The 20,682-nt window shown below is 44.9% G+C and overlaps 1 protein-coding gene across 6 annotated transcripts in view; it reads left to right on the top strand.

The window, feature by feature from the left end:
• TANC2 (tetratricopeptide repeat, ankyrin repeat and coiled-coil containing 2) overlaps nucleotides 1–20,682 on the top strand; it is a 3,436,361-nt gene that overhangs the window by 2,642,354 nt on the left and 773,325 nt on the right. For all 6 annotated transcript variants that reach the window (XM_069634135.1, XM_069634134.1, XM_069634133.1 and 3 more), the window contains one exon: nucleotides 14,276–14,539. In XM_069634135.1, the coding sequence (XP_069490236.1) occupies nucleotides 14,276–14,539 (264 nt within the window). The remainder of the gene's footprint in view (nucleotides 1–14,275; nucleotides 14,540–20,682) is intronic.

Genomic DNA, 20,682 nt, shown 5'->3' with positions numbered 1-20,682 from the left:
ATATAACAGTTCTTTTTTAACGAAACATTGGATCTCCTAGTTTACTCTCCTGCCAGGTATCTCTTTCAAATAGGTTTCACTACCTGATACTCTTATCAGGTCTCTCTGCAACATTCATATTTCTCTTAAATGTTCTCACATTTGCACCTCCTCAGTGGCACAACCTTCTTGTTGACTTCAGTTAGCCCTTGCACCAATTTGCCCCATACTGGCATTCCCTATATGAGGGTTTGTTCAAGCTTTTTCTGTCAACCTCTCTTACAATGTAATTTGGCTTTCGGCAATGCTTGTTCCAGGTTTTCCCCAAATGACAACTCTTATCAGGAGAATTGCACCATGTTTGCCCTCTTGTTCTCTTTGTAATTCTATTTGGTCGGTATTAAAAACTCTCAATTTGTCCATGTACCTGTTGGAACGCCCCAAGGTTAACACTATCAAAGGGACAAGTCACTGGTATCTCTTAGCATCTCCGACTCTTGGTTCATTGTAGCAACATAGCTTTGCTTCATATATGACTTCTTCAGCTTGTCAAACCCCTTTTCGGGTCCTCTGCCAGCTTTGTGGTTCCTCGCCGATATGGGTGCTGCTTCCTGGTCAGACAGCGTTGTGGACAATCTTTCTGTGGTTGCTATTTCCCTTGCTGCACTTCTCCGGAGCCCGTCAGACCCCGTTGGTTCTCCCGCCACTCCGGTATGCCAGATTGACCAGTGGCAGTTCGAGAGCACCTTGCTCCTTCAGCCTGGTTCGCTCCAGCACCAGGGAGAAATATGTCTTTCTCTGTGGCTGCGCATACTCTGCAGCCCAATATGGCTTCTCCTTCACCTTCTCTTTCTTCCATCTGCAGGTACTTTTTTGTTTTAAATGACCTGCACAGTTGATAGAATAGACAACATCTAGACTGCATGTTACTATTGGCAGTATTGTTGATCTTCATTGACTCTTTACTCCTCTTCTTCGTTCTAGTACTTAAAGCTGTCTGGGAATTGAAGTCCAAAGGATTACCATAATATTTTAAGTCCTGTTGTTGCACACCTTTATCTACATAACTGTAATCATCACCATTAGATGTCAAATGAGTTTTAGAGGAGTTATGTACATGTGAACGATGAATAAAGTTCTGCTTAAGATGTTTAACAGAAGTGGGTGTTATGACCTCACAGTTAAAGGGTTCTGAATAATGACAGTACACCATTAGAAATTCTGGTATTAGAGTTTCTTCTTCACAGTCAAGGGAGGAAATTAGGTCTCCTAAGTTAGAGATCCTGAGAATAAATCAGAACATAATAATACCCACCCACTGTATCAATATACTGAGTGCTGGTAAACATGTATTTATTATATTCAGCATTCTTAGCCACCTTGTATGATGCCTGTGCGTTGTCAGAAGACATCATCTATAGGAGCTATTAAGTGACTGTGTTTATATGTGGTGCTCTACAAAAACCCAATAAGTAAATAAATGTGACTACCGAAATAGTAGAGAGGCTTCATACAAGACCTCTTCACAAGCCCTACCATGATTGACAGCAGCTTCAGTGTGTTGATAGCTCTACTCTTCAAATGTGTTCTCTCCCTTTAGTTCGTATACAACACCTCTCCATCACAGTATTTCATGAGGCACAAGGGTCATCATTCAGTCTCAAAAGCAGGAATAGGGTTGCTATATGAGAAAAGCCTTGCCCTTGAACTGATTGTTTGCATTGTTATGTTTAATTGTTAGTGTTTCTAGGTAGACCAGTTTGTTTTTCATTCTTAACTACTTCAGTCACTGGAAATATTGACCGAGAACATATTCCTGAAGAGCTTAATTCTCTAAAGTCTGCAGAGAATATATCTGGCAGAAAACTGAGAGACTTCTAAATCCCATTATTTCACTACACTTATTTGTTCCCTTGGAAGATCAATATGTATTGATTGCACTGTCAGTCTCTGGAACAGCTGATTATTTTGTAGTCAATATGCAAATTATGCCTCATCCTATTTTGCAAAGCGCGTGCTTGTTTGGGTGCCCATTCATCGAGAATTATATTATGTGCTATTGGAATCAATTACCTGATTTGGTCAATTTATATATATTGCCCTGAAGTGGGCGTTAGGTAAAATTTCACTTACTGCTATTTTACCTCTGTATTTGTGGACAACCCCCAATCCTCCAGCCCCCGCCGCCTCCCCCCAACCCCCATTTTTGCTTTTTTTCGGCCTCCAGTCCTAACTTCCTGCCGCTCATCTTTATGGGGAAATTGACTTGTCCTTCAGGCAGTCAGTACTGAGAAACTTTGTTTCTCTTTGACTTATGACTTTGTTGCCACTTTTAGCAACTGCATTCCAGTGCGCAAAGTACATTACTGTACAGCGCCCTGGGGTCCCTGTGTTTTTGGGCCCTAGAAATGTTTTGGTAACTGGACAATGTGCCTAGGAGTAGACTAGTGGCAGCAGAAGCATTTTATCATGTGTTTTTACATTTCTTTACCAAGCCAAACTGAGAACAGATCAGCAAGGGAAGGGGGGGCGAAGGCTGCAGCAAAGAGGAAGGTCTTGAAGTGCTTCCGGAACCAGAGATGGTTCTCCTCAAGTTTTAAAGTGGCAGGGAGGCTGTTCCAGAGGGAGGCCCCAGCCGAAGACTGAGATTAACCCCCACCTCGTTTCTTTGAAAAATGGCTGTCCCTGAGGGAGTTGGAGGTAGAGGAGCAAAGAGCTCGAGAGGGGAGGTATTTGCGGAGGGATAGCTGAAGGTATTTTGGACCCAGGCCCCAGAAAGCCTTGTAGACAATGCAGAGGGTTTTGGATTTAATCATTGCATCCACTGGGAGCCAATGGAGAGATTTCAGAGATGGAGAGATACGATCCCAGGGCTTGAGACCAAGGGCAAGTCTCGCCGTCCTGTTCTGGCAGGCAGGAGGTGTCCCTGTGCGCAGTATTCATTGGCTTTTAAATGTGGTTTCTGGTATTCATAAAAATAAATCCTTAGCGTCATGATCATGTGGTCTTCATAATATATTGTCATTTGAGCCTATCTCCGGCTACACGTGATCTCAGAAATATTGATTGTACATGATCGTAAACTTTACTGATTATCTTCGCTCTGTCACTTATGGGTATAACCAATGCCTTGGAATATCACTGACCTCACAATGTTTGAAAATTTAATATATTTGGACATTCGGTTATCATCACTACTTTACACATCACTTGGTCTCTGCTCAAATCCCCTCAACTTCTCCTTTCCCCCATATACAAAAAATATGCTGCAACACACAAATATGATGTTATTCGTTGTTCACAAACTCCCCAAGTCTTAGAAAACCTGCACTCAATTTCATAACTGATATGCATTTTAGATCCTGTCCACTCATTTTTGAGTGCTCCTCTTCACTGCGTACATAGTGTTCCTCTCCGCTTCTAGACACATGCATCTCAGGATCCACTCTAATGTGGGACAGTCAGATCTGCTCTTTTGCAATGAAGTTGGCCTAAACAAATCTTAGTGACTTTGGTTGTCCTGTTCGAACTTATAATATGTGCCTTTAATCTTCTAAGCCTCGTTCAGTAATGGTTGTATAAAGACGTTTGTCTCAAACCTGTGATTCTGTCACTGTGCAAATACTTGAAAACGTTTCAGAACTTTGAAAATAAATGATAAATACGGAGTTAGTGATTGTAACTGTGGCCTAATGCACATGTGCCAAAAACAGAACTCTTCAATTCTTTACCTTGCCAAAGCAGGCCTTCTCGTGTTTTTTTTTGGCTAGTTCTGTTTGTTTTCTTCATCACTGAGCCCTTTTGTAAGTAAAGGTAATTTCTGCAGCAATCTACGTACCTGCTCAAACATCACTGATGCTGTTTATCATTGTCATAGGTGGTGATGGACCCTGCGTGTCCGCCTTCCAATTTCATGGATTGTTTGAGTGTATTTAACCAAATGGCAAAACAGTTATTGCCAGGTGACTTTTAATTCTGTGTACATTACTTCATTAACATACCTGTTTTCTTTTACATGGTTAGATCATTTCAGATATTCAACAAACACGTGTGTTTCGTAACATTAATGGAAGGCTTCTTTTGTGGTCCCATCAACCTAAAAGTGTTAACCTTTGCATAGAAAGGGAGCTGCTGGGTGTGAATACAAGAGGGCAACACTTGAACCCAAATAATGGACTGGTTTTAGAGTGAAAACTCGTTCAGTCAAAAGTTCTAATCCATAGGTGGGGGGGGGGGGTTCAAAAAGAACCCTCTCAATCCTGCGCTGGAATGGCAAAATAACACGTAAATTCAGTATTTTTAATGTATGTTATTAATCACTAAGCACATATTCTTCCTCTTTGAGTATCAATGATAGTGTATTGGTAATTGATGTGTTATTAATGCCTCCATCTAGTTGATGGCAAGGTTAAAAACTTTAATCGTGATAAAGTGTTGCTATAATAATGCATCCATGATCTGTGTCACTATTTGCTTAATATTGTATATTACAAATGCTTGACGTTATGTGTTTCACACTTGTGCTTCCCTAGGTTAATGAAATGTGTTTAGTATCAGTTTTCTGTCATTATAAGGGAGCGTGAACCATTTTATATTTGTTTTACCCTGTTGAGGACCTTACCGTTGTGTGTCCTCAACAACGATAGGGTGTGCCTTCTGAATTTATTTCCGAGGTTCTGCGATGTTCTCCATATGCACAGAGTTTTTTTGTATACTTTGCAAGACTCATTAGTATCTGCATTTTCCTGAGCTGTCTTCCTTGATGCTTAGCCCTAATTATGTAAGCTGTGGTCTAAATTGTTGGATTTATGGTGCACCTTTACAAAATGTCTTTTAAAGCGCTTCACAGCAAGGGCGGGTACAAGGGAAAATACAGTGACATTCTTACAGGCCATGAAAAAAAAGAATGTGAAATTAACTATCATACTCGGCCTGACAACATTTCAGATAGTGCAAGAGCTAAAACACAGCTAGGAAGGAAATGGGAAACAGACAGACGACTACCATACTAGGCCTGATGACATTTCTGGTAGTGCCAGAGATTAACAAGAGGTGAGGGAGGAGCGAGGAGAAAGGAGGCAGAGGAACAAAACAAGCGACTATTGTACTAGGCCTGACGACATTTCAGATCGTACTGGGGAGTTAAGGGGGAGACAAGTAAAAGGAGGTGGGGAGGAAACAAACATGTGTTGCTATCATACTAGGACCAGGGACAATTCTGACAGCGTAAGTGCATAGAAAAAAGTAAAGATGGGAGAAAGAAGAGGAGGAGAAAACAGAGTAAAACAGTAAGAATAAAAAAAAAACTTTATATATATATTTCTGAGGCTTGTGGAATCTGTTTAGATCACATGCTGTGCATAGGCCGACATCTAGTGGAAGCCGCGTCGAGGTCCCTCAGATTGTTTTTTTCCGCCATTATAGATGGACGCGTATAGCGGAGTTCCTCTTTCGACGTAAAGCCATTGACTTATTTCAATTACCGATAGTTCATTCTTTCTATCCTTTACTTCACCGACCATGGAAACATCACGCCGGTGAAGACAAAGAGTCTGCCTGTCGAAAGACTACCGCGACAGACCGTTCGGCCTTGGAAGGCCGCCCGGACCATGACCCAGACTGTAGAGAGAGAGGGGGGATGTCATTTTAAGATATATATGCCCCTCTTCTTACACTACTTTCACCCAGCTGCCATAGTTTGTAGTTATGGACAAGACCCCATTTAAATTCTGCCCCAAGTGCAATTGTAAATTCCTGTGGGTCGATAAGCATTTAGTCTGTAACTTGTGTCTCCCAAGAGACCACGTTGAGGCATCTTGTTGAGCATGTAGGCTCTTCAAGCCCAAGATTTTAAAGGACCGCTCCACAAAACGCTGGGCCCCCTATGCCAGGCAACTCGAGGCCATGGAGGTAGAAGGTGCTTTCAGTGATGGCAGCAACACTGCCATTTTGGATGGCGAGGGTGACGGGGTAGCTCCGGCTACCCAAGCACAGGTCCCAGACCCCGGAGGACTTGCCGGTGGCCATTTTGTGGGGACTTCACCTGGCGGCGGAAGCGCATCAAAAACACCCACCACTAAACACATAACACCAACTCGAGACCAGACACATGGGTCGAGCATTCGACAACGCACGGCACCAAGGGAAAGGTCAGTTGATTCCCTGTCCTCTGGGCATTCTCGTTCGAGATCGCCGCACGACAGGACCCAACCGTCAAAAGACGATGAGTGTGTCGCGTGTAAAAATCTCTCCGAGGGCCGGTCGTCCGCAGACGAGGCTTCGGCCCTTCCCACATCCGAAAGTCGATGCTCTGCGTCAGATCAGATAGTAGGCCCCAAACAGTCGGATAAACACGGCTCTGGGCGCCAGGGGGAGGAAAAAGAACATAAAAAGAAGTCCTCAAAGGGAAAAAACTTCTCAATCAGAGAAACCTTAAGAAACTAGGCCCATCCCTCATAAGGATAAACCTGTAGAGATTAGGCCTACAAATTCTGGGGTTATACCTCCCACAGATGAAGATTTAGGACTTCCTTCCCAACCCTTGGTAATCCCAAGTTCAGCAGAATGGTCTTCACAAGACATAGATAAGGTCATGAGGAGAATGTCCTTTATGGCCAATTTCTATGAAAAGGACCCTGCATACTTCCAGAGTTTCCAATCCACTCCTCCCACCACAGCTCTCTCTGGGTCTCAAGTCTCTGCTCAACCTTCTCAACCCCCTTCGAAGAGGTTTCGTACAGAAATTACAGTGCGTAGCACAGTCATAGAGCTCCATGACCCGCACTCTGAACATGAAGATCTCTCAATTGTAGAGGCAGCTGACCCTCAGTACGACGAGGAGGCAGCAGACCCTTATTATGGGGACGATGAGGACCAAGAGGCTGACTCAGAGGCCAATATGTATCAATCGATCAGGACCCTCCTATCGTTGATTCTCCTATTGACAACCAACCCCTTCTTAATGAGGTGCTAGCCAGGGCGTCAGAGCACTTTCAAATTGATACCCAGGAACTACAGGAGGATAAGGACTTTGTAGAACAGATCCTTGGGGACAAGAAAACAATGGCGCAGTGTATTCCTTTTACTCAAGTCAATACAGCGCAGGATACAAACGTCATTAGAAGCCCCTAACCTCATACTGGCTGTGAACCCACGTGTGGAAAAGCTTTTTAAACCCACACCTTCAGACCCCACTGTATATTAGAGGGCAGCTGAAGCCACACTCATTAGTTGTAACTACAACTAGGAAAAGAGTGGGCACACCCCTTGCTTCCTCTGAGGCCCCACCTGACAAGGAAAGCAAAAAGGTTTACACCATGGGTAGGAAAGTCGCCTCCTCCGCGGCTTACCAAACCAGAATTGCGAACAATGCTACCCTTTTGGCCAGTTATAACTGCCACAAATGGGAGGAAGTGTCGGCTCTACTATTGTCTGCCCCAGAACCACTGAAATCACAGCTAGCACAGGTGGCCGCAGAAGGAGGGCATTGTCAAGCTGCTTACTTAAGACCAGCCTTGACGCGGTGGGCAATGCCGGAAGAATCACTGCTCACGGTACTGTTATTAAACGTCATGCGTGGCTGCGGCAATCGGGTTTCAAACCAGAAACGCAGGCCACACTAATTAACATGTCTATTGAACCCAATGTGCTCTTCAGCTAGATCGTCGAGGACGCCCTTAAGACAGCCAAAGACGAGTATGACACTCTTAATCGTTGGACCAACCCACCAACAAGCCACCCGGCCAAAGGGGTAATGGCAATTTTCGCCGTTTTCGCAGCCAAGGTTCTCAACGGGGTTCCAATTGCAGTCAAAACCAAAGCTCCTCCTGGGGAAATAATCAGTCAGTCCTCCCAGGGCTATCCTAGAGGACAGCACAGAGGTCGTGGTTGTGGAAGGGGCAACCCCTCTCAAGGTGGCACCCCACCTCAGAAGCAGTGACATTCCGCTTCAGCTGCACTCCCATGCCTCTCCAGTAGAAGGGCGCATTTCCAGCTTCACCAACGCATGGGAGGGAATCGCCTCAGACAGATAGGTGCTGTCACAGTAGCAGGCGGATACTGTATTGAGCTCCTCCAACAACCCCACGACCTCCCCACACGACAGAAGAGCCACTCAAGAGAACACCAGCGTATCCTCCTCGAGGCGATAGCCACTCTTCTAATAAAGGCCGCCATTGAAGTCGTCCCGGCCAACCAGGTAAACAGGGGTATTTATTCAACTTACTTCCTTGTGCCAAAGAAAGATCTAACAATGTGCCCAGTATTAGATTTGCACCCTGCAAACAAGTATGTCAAGCCACAAAAGTTCTCCATGACTACGCTACAAGAGGTAATCCCTCTACTAAAAAAGGGAGATTACATGGCAACACTGGATATGAAAGATGCCTATTTTCATATTTCAATGTTCCCAGCGCACAGAAGATTCTTGCGTTTCAAGATAGCGAACCAGCACTACCAATTCAAAGTGCTGCTCTTCGGAATGCTTCTGCTCCAAGGGTATTCACAAAGGTACTGGCGGTGGTGGCAGCGCACCTACGCAGGGAGGCTATCACAGTCGTCCCTTACCTGGACGACAGGCTCATTACAGGGGAGTCCCCCCAAATTTGCAGGCAAAACATTCAAAAAACAATCAACCTCCTATTTAAATTGGGCCTCTCCATCAATGAGAAAAAGTCAAGCCTAGTGCTAACCACTTCCAAACAGTTCCTAGGAGCTGTCTTAAACGCACAAGAGGGGTTGGTCTTTCTGTCAGAGGAAATAGTCCAAAATTTGTTACTGCAAATACTGCATTATCAGGCCGGCCACCAGATAAGGGTGCGCAAAGCTATGCGTTTGCTAGGCATGATGGCATCTTGCATTTACCTGGTTCCTCACGCGCGCCTGTGCATGCAACCCATGCAGAAGTGGTTGGCATAACAGTGGTCTCAGGCAAGTGGTCAGTGGGACGTTCTAGTGGTCGTTTTGCCAACACTTGTACAAAATCTTCGCTGGTGGACAAGGGAAAATCTGCTGAAGGGGAAACCCTTCTACGATCCAGAAATAGAGGCGATTGTCACAACGGACGCCTCTCTAGCGGGGTGAGGCGCTCATTACCTTCATCACACAGCTCAGGGTCTCTGGTCTTGCACGTCAGCCCAAAAACCACATCAATATGCTGGAACTTCTGACGGTATTCAAAGCCCTTTAGGCATTTGAATCCCATTTAAAGAACCAATTTGTGCAAGTCCTGACAGACAGCACTACTGCAATGTTTTACATCAACAAACAAGGGGGCACACATTCTCCAAATCTGTCCAGGCTTGCCCAGCAAATTTGGAAATGGGCACTCAAAGGGAAGATGTTCCTATTGTTACAGCATGTTCCAGGGAAACTCCACTCTCTAGCAGACTCATTGAGCAGAGATCCCCTACCAGAGGAACACGAGTGGCGTCTACACGAAAAGGTCGTAGAACACCTCTTCTCTCTATGGGGTTTCCCCACAATAGACTTGTTTGCTACAAGCAAAAACAGTCAATGTCCAGACTTTGCGTCCAGGTTCCTCCAGCCAGGCTCCAAAGGGAACGCCCTATGGATGAACTGGTCAGGGAAATGTGCTTGCGCTTCCCCCCCCCCCCAACACCTCTCACAAGGAAGGTGGTGAACAAGATCCACAAACAACCAATGACACTTATCCTAGTTGCTCCTATGTGGGCATGACAACCATGGTATCCACATCTGCGCAAACTGGCGATGAGCGATCCCATCAAACTCCTGTGTCCGTACAATCTACTCACTCAGCACGAGGGACTAACAGTGCACCCGCAGCATCGCTCAATGAACTTGGCAGCATGGCTCCTGAAATCAGAGAGTTCGGACATCTAAACCTGCCACAGAGATGCATGGATATCTTGAAAGAATCAAGAAAACCAAACACTAGACACTGTTACTTTGACAAATGGAGAAGATCCGTAATTTCGTGCCAGTCCAAACAAATCAACCCCATAGAATGGGGATCCCACATTATAACTTATATGCTCCATTTGCTAGAGGCAGGATTAGTATTCAACTCCCTAAAGGTCCACTTGGCGGCTTTATCAGCCTACACCACTTCCCATAATAGGGTCTCATGGTGGAAAGTACCTGTCATCAAGGCATTCATGGAAGGAGTAAAGAGACTCCACCCTCCTATTTCAAACCCACCATCAGGATGGGATCTCAATGTGGTAGTAGCTAAGCTCATGGGACCCCCTTTCAAGCCAATGAACAAGTCTAGTCTAAAACACCTGACTTACTAAACTGTCTACTTAGTGGCTATCACTTCCATAAGAAGAGTGAGTGAAATACAAGCATTGTCAGTGCAGGATCCTTTCTTTGTTGTACACAAAGACAAGCTGGTTTTACGTACTCACCCTTGGTTCTCCCCTAAATTCATCTCCAAATTTCATGTAAACCAGTCAATTGAGCTACCGGCTTTCTTCCAGGAACCAGACAGCTCAGCTGAGGTAAAACTCCATAACTAGATGTGAGGAGGGAGGGCGGTCCTCTACTGTGCAGACAAGACCAGACCGCTAAGAAAAACAGATCAAATGTTTGTCTTCATAGCGCCAGGCAGAGAAGGTGACCGCATTTCAAAGAATGCCATCTCTAGGTGGATAGTCAGATGTATACAACTGTGCTATTCCCTATCAAATAAGACACTGCCTTTTAGGCCCAGAGCCCATTACACTAGAGGAATGGAAGCCACCCTGGCTTTCATTGCAAATGTCCCTTTAGACAGTATTTGCAAAGCAGATACATTGATCTCAATACATACTTTCACTCTGCACTACTGCTTTGACACTCGTTCCAAGACAGATATACAAGTGGGACAAGCGGTTCTTAGACATTTATTCGCTCATGAACCTTCTCACATCCCACCTCTGTTTTCTAACACTGCTCGCTAATCTATGCACAGCATGTGATCTAAGCCGATTCCACAATCCTCAAAGTATACATTACTCACCGTAATCGTATTTCTGATGATTTTTATCTGATTAGATTCACATGCGCCCACCCTTCCTCCCCTCGGAGAGAAGGCGCGTGGATGCTTATGAGCCTGTCTGATATGTATCTGCTTGGATACAACTGTACTCACGCTACACCTCATGCTACCCCATGTCAGAAAAATAACAGTCTGAGGGACCTCGATGTGTGAGGGATCATGGGTACAGTGGACGTCACACGAGGGATAGTATTACTGGCACGCCCTGTCGACGTCCCTTTTCGAGTTTCGAAAACAACTGTAATACTCTGCAGCTTCCACTAGATGTCAGCCTATGCACAGCATGTGAATCTGAGCAGATACAAGCATCAGAAACACGATTACGGTGAGTAATGTATCCCATAAAACGCAGGTTCCAATCTCGAAGCTGTATTTCTGTGAGGTTCCAATACATCTGAAATTCAAAACTGCAATGTTCAGCCAGTGGGTCTCCGTCACTGTTCTCATATGAGGCTGTTCCTGGTATCTGGATGGGACGGCCTAAGCCTTAGGATATATTTGCCCCTGATGAAGATTGGAAATAACTCGAAATGCTTTGGGCTACTTGAAAAATAATTATTTTAATTTTTAACTCTATTGTCAAAATTGAATGTTTATGGATAAATGAATTGTATGGTTTGATAATATACACAAATGTTATTTAAATATCTGTAATAGACATCAGCTCTATCTGTCTCTCTTCCCGTAAGAAGGCAGATATTAGGCTGACAAATACCCTAAGGCTTAGGCCATAGACAATGTGCAGGGGACGTGGGTTTCCTAATTGGGAACCTTTTCTTTGTTTACTTTCCTCCAGCCTAGATTCCAAGGCTGAGATCATCAACTCTCTATATAATATTCAATACTTATATTTCTTTACGTTAATGTTAATGTTAATGTTAAAGGATATTTGTACCTTGCACTATCACCACAGGAGTGGTCCGCTGGCGCTCTGGCGGCTCTGACAGAGGGAGGGGGGGTGAATTAGTGGGAATAAGCTGCAAAAGTGCAAGATAGCAGTGATGTGCTTTTGGCACCCTCAGCCCGGTGTTGGCTGGGCTTGGGGTGTTTTACGGGCGGTAGTCGTTGTGTGCTGTTGTGCAAGTCTATGTGCGGTTTGTTTTGTTATTGCAATGTAGTGAAGTTTGTGCGGATTGCTGTGTTTTAGGCTTGTGGTTGGGTTTGGTTAGAGTTTGAGAGGTGTATGCAGAGGGATGAAATTGTTAGTAGATTGGTTAGTTGGCATTGCTGTCCTTGAAATTATGTCTAGGTGTGATGCTTGCTATCGTTCACTATTCCATCTCAGTCTGGCGCTTGCTAATTTCAATATTCTGTCTAGATGTGAGGCAGGCTAGTGATCACGATTCCATTAAAGTGTTGCACTTGTCATCATTCACAGTTTCATTTAAGTGTGGCGCCAGTGCTTAAAGTGGGCCGGGGCCTGCCGGAGCCGGGCCCCGGCAGTCTCCAAAAAGTGGGACTGAGCCGGGGCCCTGCCTGGGCCCACGTCCAACCGCAACATTGGCGGAATGCATTATCCCGTTGCGGCCGCAGCCGCGACGGGAGATGCGCCTGCCATGAAGTCAGGCGAGCCGACAAAAGTGGCAGCCAACCACAGCGACGCTGTGCCTGGCTGCCACTTCTGTCAGTCATAGTAACTGCATCTGGTGACCCCTCGCGCGAGAGGTCACCAGAGGCAGTTACTCTCCCTTTATTTCCCCAGGTCGCCGAGGCGTCTTTAACTCTCGGCGAACCTGGGGATTCCTGGACGTTTATAAAAGATGGCTTTGAAAGTACACATTTCAAGCCATCTTTTATAAAGCTTTGTCGACGGACAATTTTGTCCCTAGTCAAAGCTTTATAAAAGACGGCTTGAATTGTGTACTTTCAAAGCCATCTTTTATCAACCCGAAATCTTTAAAAAAAAAACGATGGCCTGAAAACTAGGCAAACCGTAGGGTATGCACACACATATATATAAATGTTATATATTAGTATGTGTACCTTACTATGGTGTGTGTACTATGCAAGCCATCTTTTATAAACGTAGAAATATGTTACATATCTCTATGTTTAGAAAAGATGGCTTGCACAGTACACACACCATAGTAAGGTACGCACACAAATATATAACATTTATAAATATTTGTGTGTATACCCTACGATTTGCGTACTTTTAGGCCACGCCCCTCCCACAAGCCACGCCCCCAAATGAGGGCCCCCACCTCGATTTCTTACCCCACTTAAAGCCCTGTGTGGCGCATGCTAACATTCACATCGCTATCTAGATGTGACGCAGGCCAAAGTTAAGAATTCCATCTAAGTGCGGCACATGCTAACATTCATAATCCTGTGTAGATGCGACGCAGGCTAAGGTTAACAATTCCATCTAAGTGTGGCACATGCTAACATTCATAATCCTGTCTCGATGCGACGCAGGCTAAGGTTAAGAATTCCATCTAAGTGTGGCACATGCTAACATTCATAATCCTGTCTCGATGCGACACAGGCTAAGGTTAAGAATTCCATCTAAGTGTGGCATATGCTAACATTGGCTAGTATGTTAGTGCATCATGCACTGCAACATTTACAGTCCAGCCAAGAACGGATTTAGGCTGATGGTCACAAATCTCTCTAAGTATGCATGTTGTAATTCTATGGCAGTCTACGTTATGGAGAGGTAAGGTAGATTGGCGAGGGCTTTCTGGAGTAGAGTAATTGCTCTACCCCCCTCATCCCCCCATGCCACACTTTAACATCAATCTATAACTCTAGACTCATATATAATTAGGTGTGCACAGTGTTTATCCGGTGTCCGGTCATTTGGTCGAAAATAAATGGTCGAATGACCATTTGATCGAATCAATATGGTCGGAAAAAAAAGCTCGAATTTATTTATTTATATAAATATTTTTTTTTTTAGTTTTGTTGCTTAAAAAATATTTTGTAATAAAGAAAAAGGGGGGTTGGGGGGAACCCCCCATAAATAAAAAAATGTAAAAAAAAATTCGACCTTTTTTTTCCCGACCATTTTACATCGATCAAATGGTCATTCGACCATTTATTTTCGACCAAATGACTGGTAGCCTGTTTATTCCCATTTCCTATCTGGGTGGGACGGCACAGAGGGTAAAATGATCCTAGTGATTGTATTGATCATAGTTGGTTGTGGCTGAAAGGTTTCTGAATTAAAAGGCTATGAGAAACATTGATTGTATCTGAGGATTTCCTATGACCTAGAGGCATTCTTCTCTTTAAATTTGCAAAATCTCATCATGATCTTATATTCATTTACAGCTACTTTGACGAGCTACTCTGAAAATGTGGAGCGCTCAAAGTATGGAGGGGAGAGCAGCAAAGATCTTGGCTCCAGGGGGAACCTAAAACCCTGGCAGTCTCAGAAGTCCAGCATGGATTCCTGTTTATACCGAGTGGATGAAAACATGACTGCCTCCACCTTCAGTCTCAACAAGATCCCAGAAAGGAACCTTGACTCTGTCCTCTCACAGTCTGTGCAATCCATCCCGCTGTATCTGATGCCACGGCCAAATTCAGTAGCAGGCAAGTCGAATTCTAGTGGTTGTGCAAAAGTATTTTATCTTGTGTTTTAAAAGTAGAAATGTGTTTTCTTATCCTTACAAAATATGGACTTGCACATCACACCTTCACTGTTTGCACTAGTGGGATATTTCAACAAGAAGATGTCAGTAAGGATTTAATCGGAACACGGTGGTCAGAACATATGGTTTACGATAAGGAGCATCACACTTTTAATCCTAGCTCTCTTAATGTGTTCTGTTGCAAAGCTTTCTATATGATTATATACACAAGATAAAGCACATGGTCAAGCCAAAATATTTCTGTTGCTGAGGGTCAAAGGCTTATTTACCAAACGCACAACATTTCTAACCCTTTTTGCATTTCACACCTATTTTTTTTCTTAATACCACATTCCACAAGGAGAACTTAATTTGAGAATTGTTTCATAATAATGTATTAATACATTAATAACACATTTTCATACAATACATTACATCAATTTAATTTTCTTTTGCAACTAGCTACGAAAGTTGGTAACATAAATAAATATCACACCCTGTGACTAGCACCATACAATCATATCATACCAATCATTCTCATTAATCTACATTCATACTGTACTGAACCCAAACTATCTGTTAGAATTCCTTTACTTTGGATAGTTGGCCACGTAGTGTAAACATATTCTTCTATATAATGTATCCCTCTGGGTGATATAAAACACAACCCAAAGGAATCTATTTTCGGGAAGAAGGACACCAAACAAACACCGAAGCAGGTTGGAACGCCAGATGAGGACCCTCAATAACAAGACCAGCAGGAGCAGACCGTAACTGTAATGAAACAGAACAGTCGTCAGAGGCATGTGGTATGCAAATACAATACGTGAGCAATTTCTAATGAACTGACCTGTATGAACAGGCGCAAGTGTTGCTGCTGACCATACAATTCAGAAGCTTCTGGTCTCTAAGTTTAGGGTTTCAGATCTTTAACAAATATATTGAGGGAATTAATACTATGTTACCAACAAGACCAGTAGAAAACCAGAATACCCCAAAGAGAGTCTACCGGCACCCGAGGATGCAATGCTGTGATGACAACTGGGAGCTACGATGTGGAAAGAATGTTCGGCAGGCTATGATGATTCTACACAATTCCAACTGACTTCTGGTAACCTAACCCGACGAAACGTGGACACCTAATCCTGGGGTGGCACAAGTCTCTAGTCCCAGTTGGCCACCGGACTCGATGGCACGCAGACACCTAGATGGTCCCACGCAGGCAGTCTCTTGTTAGTGTGGAAAGCACATGGAAGTTCAGAATACAGAACAAGGTTGGTAACTTGCTGGCAATCCTTAGACAAACTGTAGGCAAAATATTGCCCAAGAATAAATCCGAGTCAGCAACAAGGCGGGCAAAAGTGAGTTGAAATTGGCAACACTAGCAGAGTCTGTGAGGTGAAAAGAGGGGTCAAAGCACGTAATGAACACAGTACCAGATGTAATAGGCAAGACGAATCCAAAAGCAATCCAGGGACGAGGCCAAGGTCAAAGAGTAAAGGAGTAAAAACAGGATACAAAAGTAGCTATCGTGAAACAAATCAGAAGCGCTGCGGTCAGACTGAAAGAGGCTTAAATGCCCAGAGTCACATGATTCAGCCAGCGCTCCCCACGTGACAGCGTGCGTTGTGGGGACGCCAGTGTTTCCAGGGTAACCGCCAGCGTTCTAGCATACGAGTTCTTCCTGTGACGAAAACCTAATGCGGAAAAGTAGTAGTACTATGTTGGGGGTATTTCAAGGTGCCATAACGGCTCAATACATTACGTAGAGGTTGATTCTTGGTTCTTTAAGTTTTATTAATTAAACTATTGCTAAGGCTAGATCCCTGATTCTTGAGACTATCATAAGTGCAAAGTGTTGTAAAAAACGTGAATGCACAATGTATTTCTTTGGTGGCCTGTGTCCATTCAATTTTGGATGCAAAATTGCCCTTTTCCAATTTTAAGATTGTCGCACAAAGGAGTCCACTTAAACCTTCCAATAATTTTGACTCGAGTTTCGGCTGGTTAATCCATCTGCGTTACATGAACCATCCATTTTCAGGACATTACAAATTCTGTCTGCACGGGTGTATCCCAATCTTTTAAAAAATCATAGAGAAAATAACATTTAACCTAAATGTATGTATGAAACCATTCTGCTTTTTTTGTTCAGTAGACATTTTTACATTTTAACGTAAGACCATTGGTTAAATGCGGAAAAACCACTTCAAAGTTACATAACAATTGTCGACAGTATCCGATTCTCACATATGAGACACCTGCTATACATCACAGGAACCTTTCAGCCCAGATTTAGGTGTATGTGAGAGGGTGGGGGAGGAGGAGGGGCAAGTGGATGAAAAGAGGGGAGGAGGGTATTTGTTGAATGCAAAACAATGTGCTAATATCCATAGTAAGCAACACTTTTTAAAGAAAAGGAAGGCATTAGTGGCAGTACCTTGTTCCCTTGCCAGTGAAAATCGGCGCTGGCTGCCTAATGGAGACAGTTCTTTTATGTCTATCCGTCCTGGTGTACTATGTTCCCTCCTGGATGGCTTCTTCTGTAGACAAAACAGCTCTCCGCCCTCCCTAAAGAGCAAACACAATGAACGTGCGTCAATGTCCATGTAAAGTGTTATATATTTTTGGTTTAGTCAGGCTTTTTCCCAAATAGAATGTCATTGCAATCCATCTACAAGGGGTCGATTAAGAAGCAAACCCGAAGGCAAGATAAAAAACTGAACAGGAAGGAGTAATTATAGTTTAAAATCCAAGACCGAGCAGAGGACTAATTTGAGCTTAGAAGTATCAGGAGGCACACATATTGCATATTGTCCTTATCCACCCTCAATATATGTATGTGTTTACCCATTCGTCTGTGTTTGGAGAGCACAGTTTGGAGAGACGGTTCCATTTCCATTCTCCAAGAAGAAATCGTAAAGTTAGAACATATGCATGTATGTGCAGCAATGTATAAAATATGAACCTAGCTGAATAAATAGATGTAAATATAAAACAATACCTTTGTTCTGAGTGGCAATGAGTTATCTAGTTGTGCACTGTGGTTTCGGGAGTTTGTTTTTAGTTATTTTCTTAAATGTAGGGTTGCTGTATCTTGCCTGTGAAAGGCAATACATAATATTAGAGCAAGCGCATCTGAAGTAAACAGTGAAACTCAAAATAAATATTGACATGGAGTGTCAAAAAGTAGCAATGGTTAGGTTCACCAGCTTCCCTTGATGGTTCATTGAACAGTGTAGTTTCATTTGTGGCTCAGTGTGGCTCCTATCTGGGAGGAATTAATTTGGCATGGGACTAAAATAATAACTTACTCCTACGTCCTGTCCCCTTTCCTCCATACTTATCGGACATTCTTCCGTCCTGTGAGACGGGACCAGAGCACTTTGTAAAAAGCATCACATTTTTCAAAAATGTGTCCTTCCTCTCTATGCGGTGTACCGCAAGCGACCGTAACCCTCCCTCCTTAGCTGCGCCCAGCACATCGCCCATCAGTCCTTTTCTCCGCTCAATCGGGACTAGACGCACTTGCATCTTTGGAAGATTTTTTCCTTCCAGTGTCCTCATCTCCTGTTCCGGCTTAGTGGTCGTTTGGCAGTCCGTCTATGCCGGTTCAGTTAGATTTTCCTATTTGTTCTTCCTGATAGCGACGCTTCGCTAGGGCGAATCCCCATCCTCTTTGTTTAGAGTGTTTGCTCCGGACCACCAGTGGGACTCGTGCTTTTACTGCGATTCACTTTTGGTCCGGGCGCTTCAACGTCATTTAGAGCGGTGGGAGGAGGTGTTTTAGCGCACCCCCCCTACGCACTTTCAAACTTTCATCAATGAGAAAAAGAAACGCCCGGTGAGTTCTTTACTTTTAATGGCACCCCGGCCTGGGGACTCCTTCCTGGGTTCTTCCCGGTCCGGGAGGAGCATCAAAAGCTCTGTTACCTGGGCTTGCCCTGAGGTGCCTTCTAGGCCTAAAAGATGTACCTAAGTTTTCTACGAGGGCCTCCGTAAGGAGCCTATTGACACCGGATTACAATCAGAGGCCCCTCCTGTTATGGCTGTTTGTGGGCCCAGTTCTGCAGTGGCGTCGGGTACCAGAGCTTGCTTTGAGGTCTCCTTGACTGGAGCTTACCATAAAGACACCGGGGTACACCCTGAGGTCTCTGTTGAGGTTTTCTGTACCGAACTAAAGTTCGAGGCCCTAGGTGACCAATAGTTCTGAGAGGCCTGTTAAGGTCTTGTCAGTGAGGTGTACTCCTCATCGTTCCCGCTCAAGCGGTGATGCCAGTTCTGTTGAGAGGGCACAGAGTGAGGTCTCTGACCAGAATTCCTCTGTTACCGACGTTGCCAGGGTCCTTCCGTTGAAGGCTGTTCTGGCTGATAGCATGTCTCAAAAACATTCTAGGCCAGCAGTACCAGCTCGGCCGAGGTTCCTTGTGTCAAGGCTAAGATGAAGACCCCTGACCCATCTGTGAAGACCCCTGTCTCACTTTCACACGTGTCGTAGTTCTCCTCGGGTGCTGACAAAATGGCGGCTACTCCCATCAGTGCTGGGTGTGAGGAGTGGCATTTCAGGTGAACATCGTTTTCCTTGTGGGCATCCCTTTCATCCAGTTTTTGACTGGTTCGCTCGGATGCCCCTACCACACAACGTCTCGCTCCCTGCGGCATCTGCGCCCTTGATCTATGTTGATAACAGAGGAGAAGGGCCCTCTTGGCAACCCTCTCCCATACGTCCATGGAGTTATTCCGCTCGAGAGAGGCCTCCTCCAGTCGCCCCTAAATCGTCAGCGGAGGCCGCTTTTTTCGGAAAATTTCAGAAGCTAATGCGCTCCGACCCCATGAAGGAGTATTTTCGAGGCTTGTTTAAGGAAACATGCCCTCCTGAGCAGTCAGTCCCGGTTGTGGCACCAGTGATTCAGCCAGTGTCGCCTCTAAAGGCTGGGCCCCCACCGGCCCTCCCTCCCTGGCCTCCATTGTCTCCAGTGGACAAATCTCCAGCAGTGCCAGATGTTGCGCAGCTTGATCCAGATGTGTCTGACGACGCACAGGGGGATCAGGACAGCGAGGACCAGCCCTGCTGTGTTAGATCTTTTCACGACCGGGTGCTGGACATGTCTTTTTGATGTTCCAGTACCTGAGGCACTGGTTCCACAGGAAGGGGTGCTTTCAGGGGTCTTCACCTCGTCTCCTTTGGAGCGCACCAGCTTGTTCTTGCAAAAGGACGTTTTAGCCGAGGTCCATAAAGTCTGGGAGAAACCACACTCTGGACTATTTGTTAACAAAAAGATTAACGCTCGTTATAGGCTCCATTCTTTGGAAGAAGTGGCCTTAGCGTTGTGTCCGCCCCCTTCCTCCACGGTGGTGGCTGCTGCTACATTACAATCCAGACCCGCTTCATCGTCTTCTACAGCGGCAACGCAGGTTCTGGCCAAAGAGGACAAGCTTCTTGACTCTTTGGGGAGGAAGATTTTCACTAATTCAGCCCTGCAGTTACGTCAAGCTAACGCGGAACTGGTATTGGCGGGGGCGAATATGAAAATGTGGAAAGGTCTGTCAGAATTTGAGGAATTCATTCCCGCTAATAAACTAGAGGATTTTAAAGCGGGATTGTCAGATGCCAGGGTCCTGCGGTGCCTTATGCTGGGACTTATGCTTGGCGTGGACACCTCTTGTCAGGCTTGGCTGCACGCTGCCAAGTTCTCTAAAGAAGTGCCTGGACCTGCCTTTTGATGGCAAGGAGCTTTTTCACTCAACGACAGATGTTGAACTGACTAAGGACAGCACCCAGATCACCAAGTCCTTGTCTGTCTTGGTGAAACCGCCTTTCAGGGCACACAGCACGTCTTCGCAGCCTTGGTCTTCCTCTGGTTTTAGGGGATTTCTGGATCGGAAGTCCCGAAGGGTCGATACTCCATCAGGAAATTACCGCCGATGGCAACAGGTTTTTCTCCCGTTCCTCAGCCTCCTCTTCAGGTTCAGGTGGCACTGCAACCGATAAATCAACTAAATGAAGTTTCTCTGCGCTCACATGAGACCCTGGTGGTAGGGCGCGTTGCGTCTCACTGGGAGGTGTGGCAGGCCATCACCGAGGACTGGTGGGTCTTGTCAGTC

This window comes from Ambystoma mexicanum, chromosome 13 (genome assembly GCF_040938575.1).
Source record: "Ambystoma mexicanum isolate Mex_15411 chromosome 13, UKY_AmexF1_1, whole genome shotgun sequence".
Lineage (NCBI taxonomy): Eukaryota > Metazoa > Chordata > Amphibia > Caudata > Ambystomatidae > Ambystoma > Ambystoma mexicanum.
This window is presented reverse-complemented; position numbering and strand designations above follow the sequence as displayed.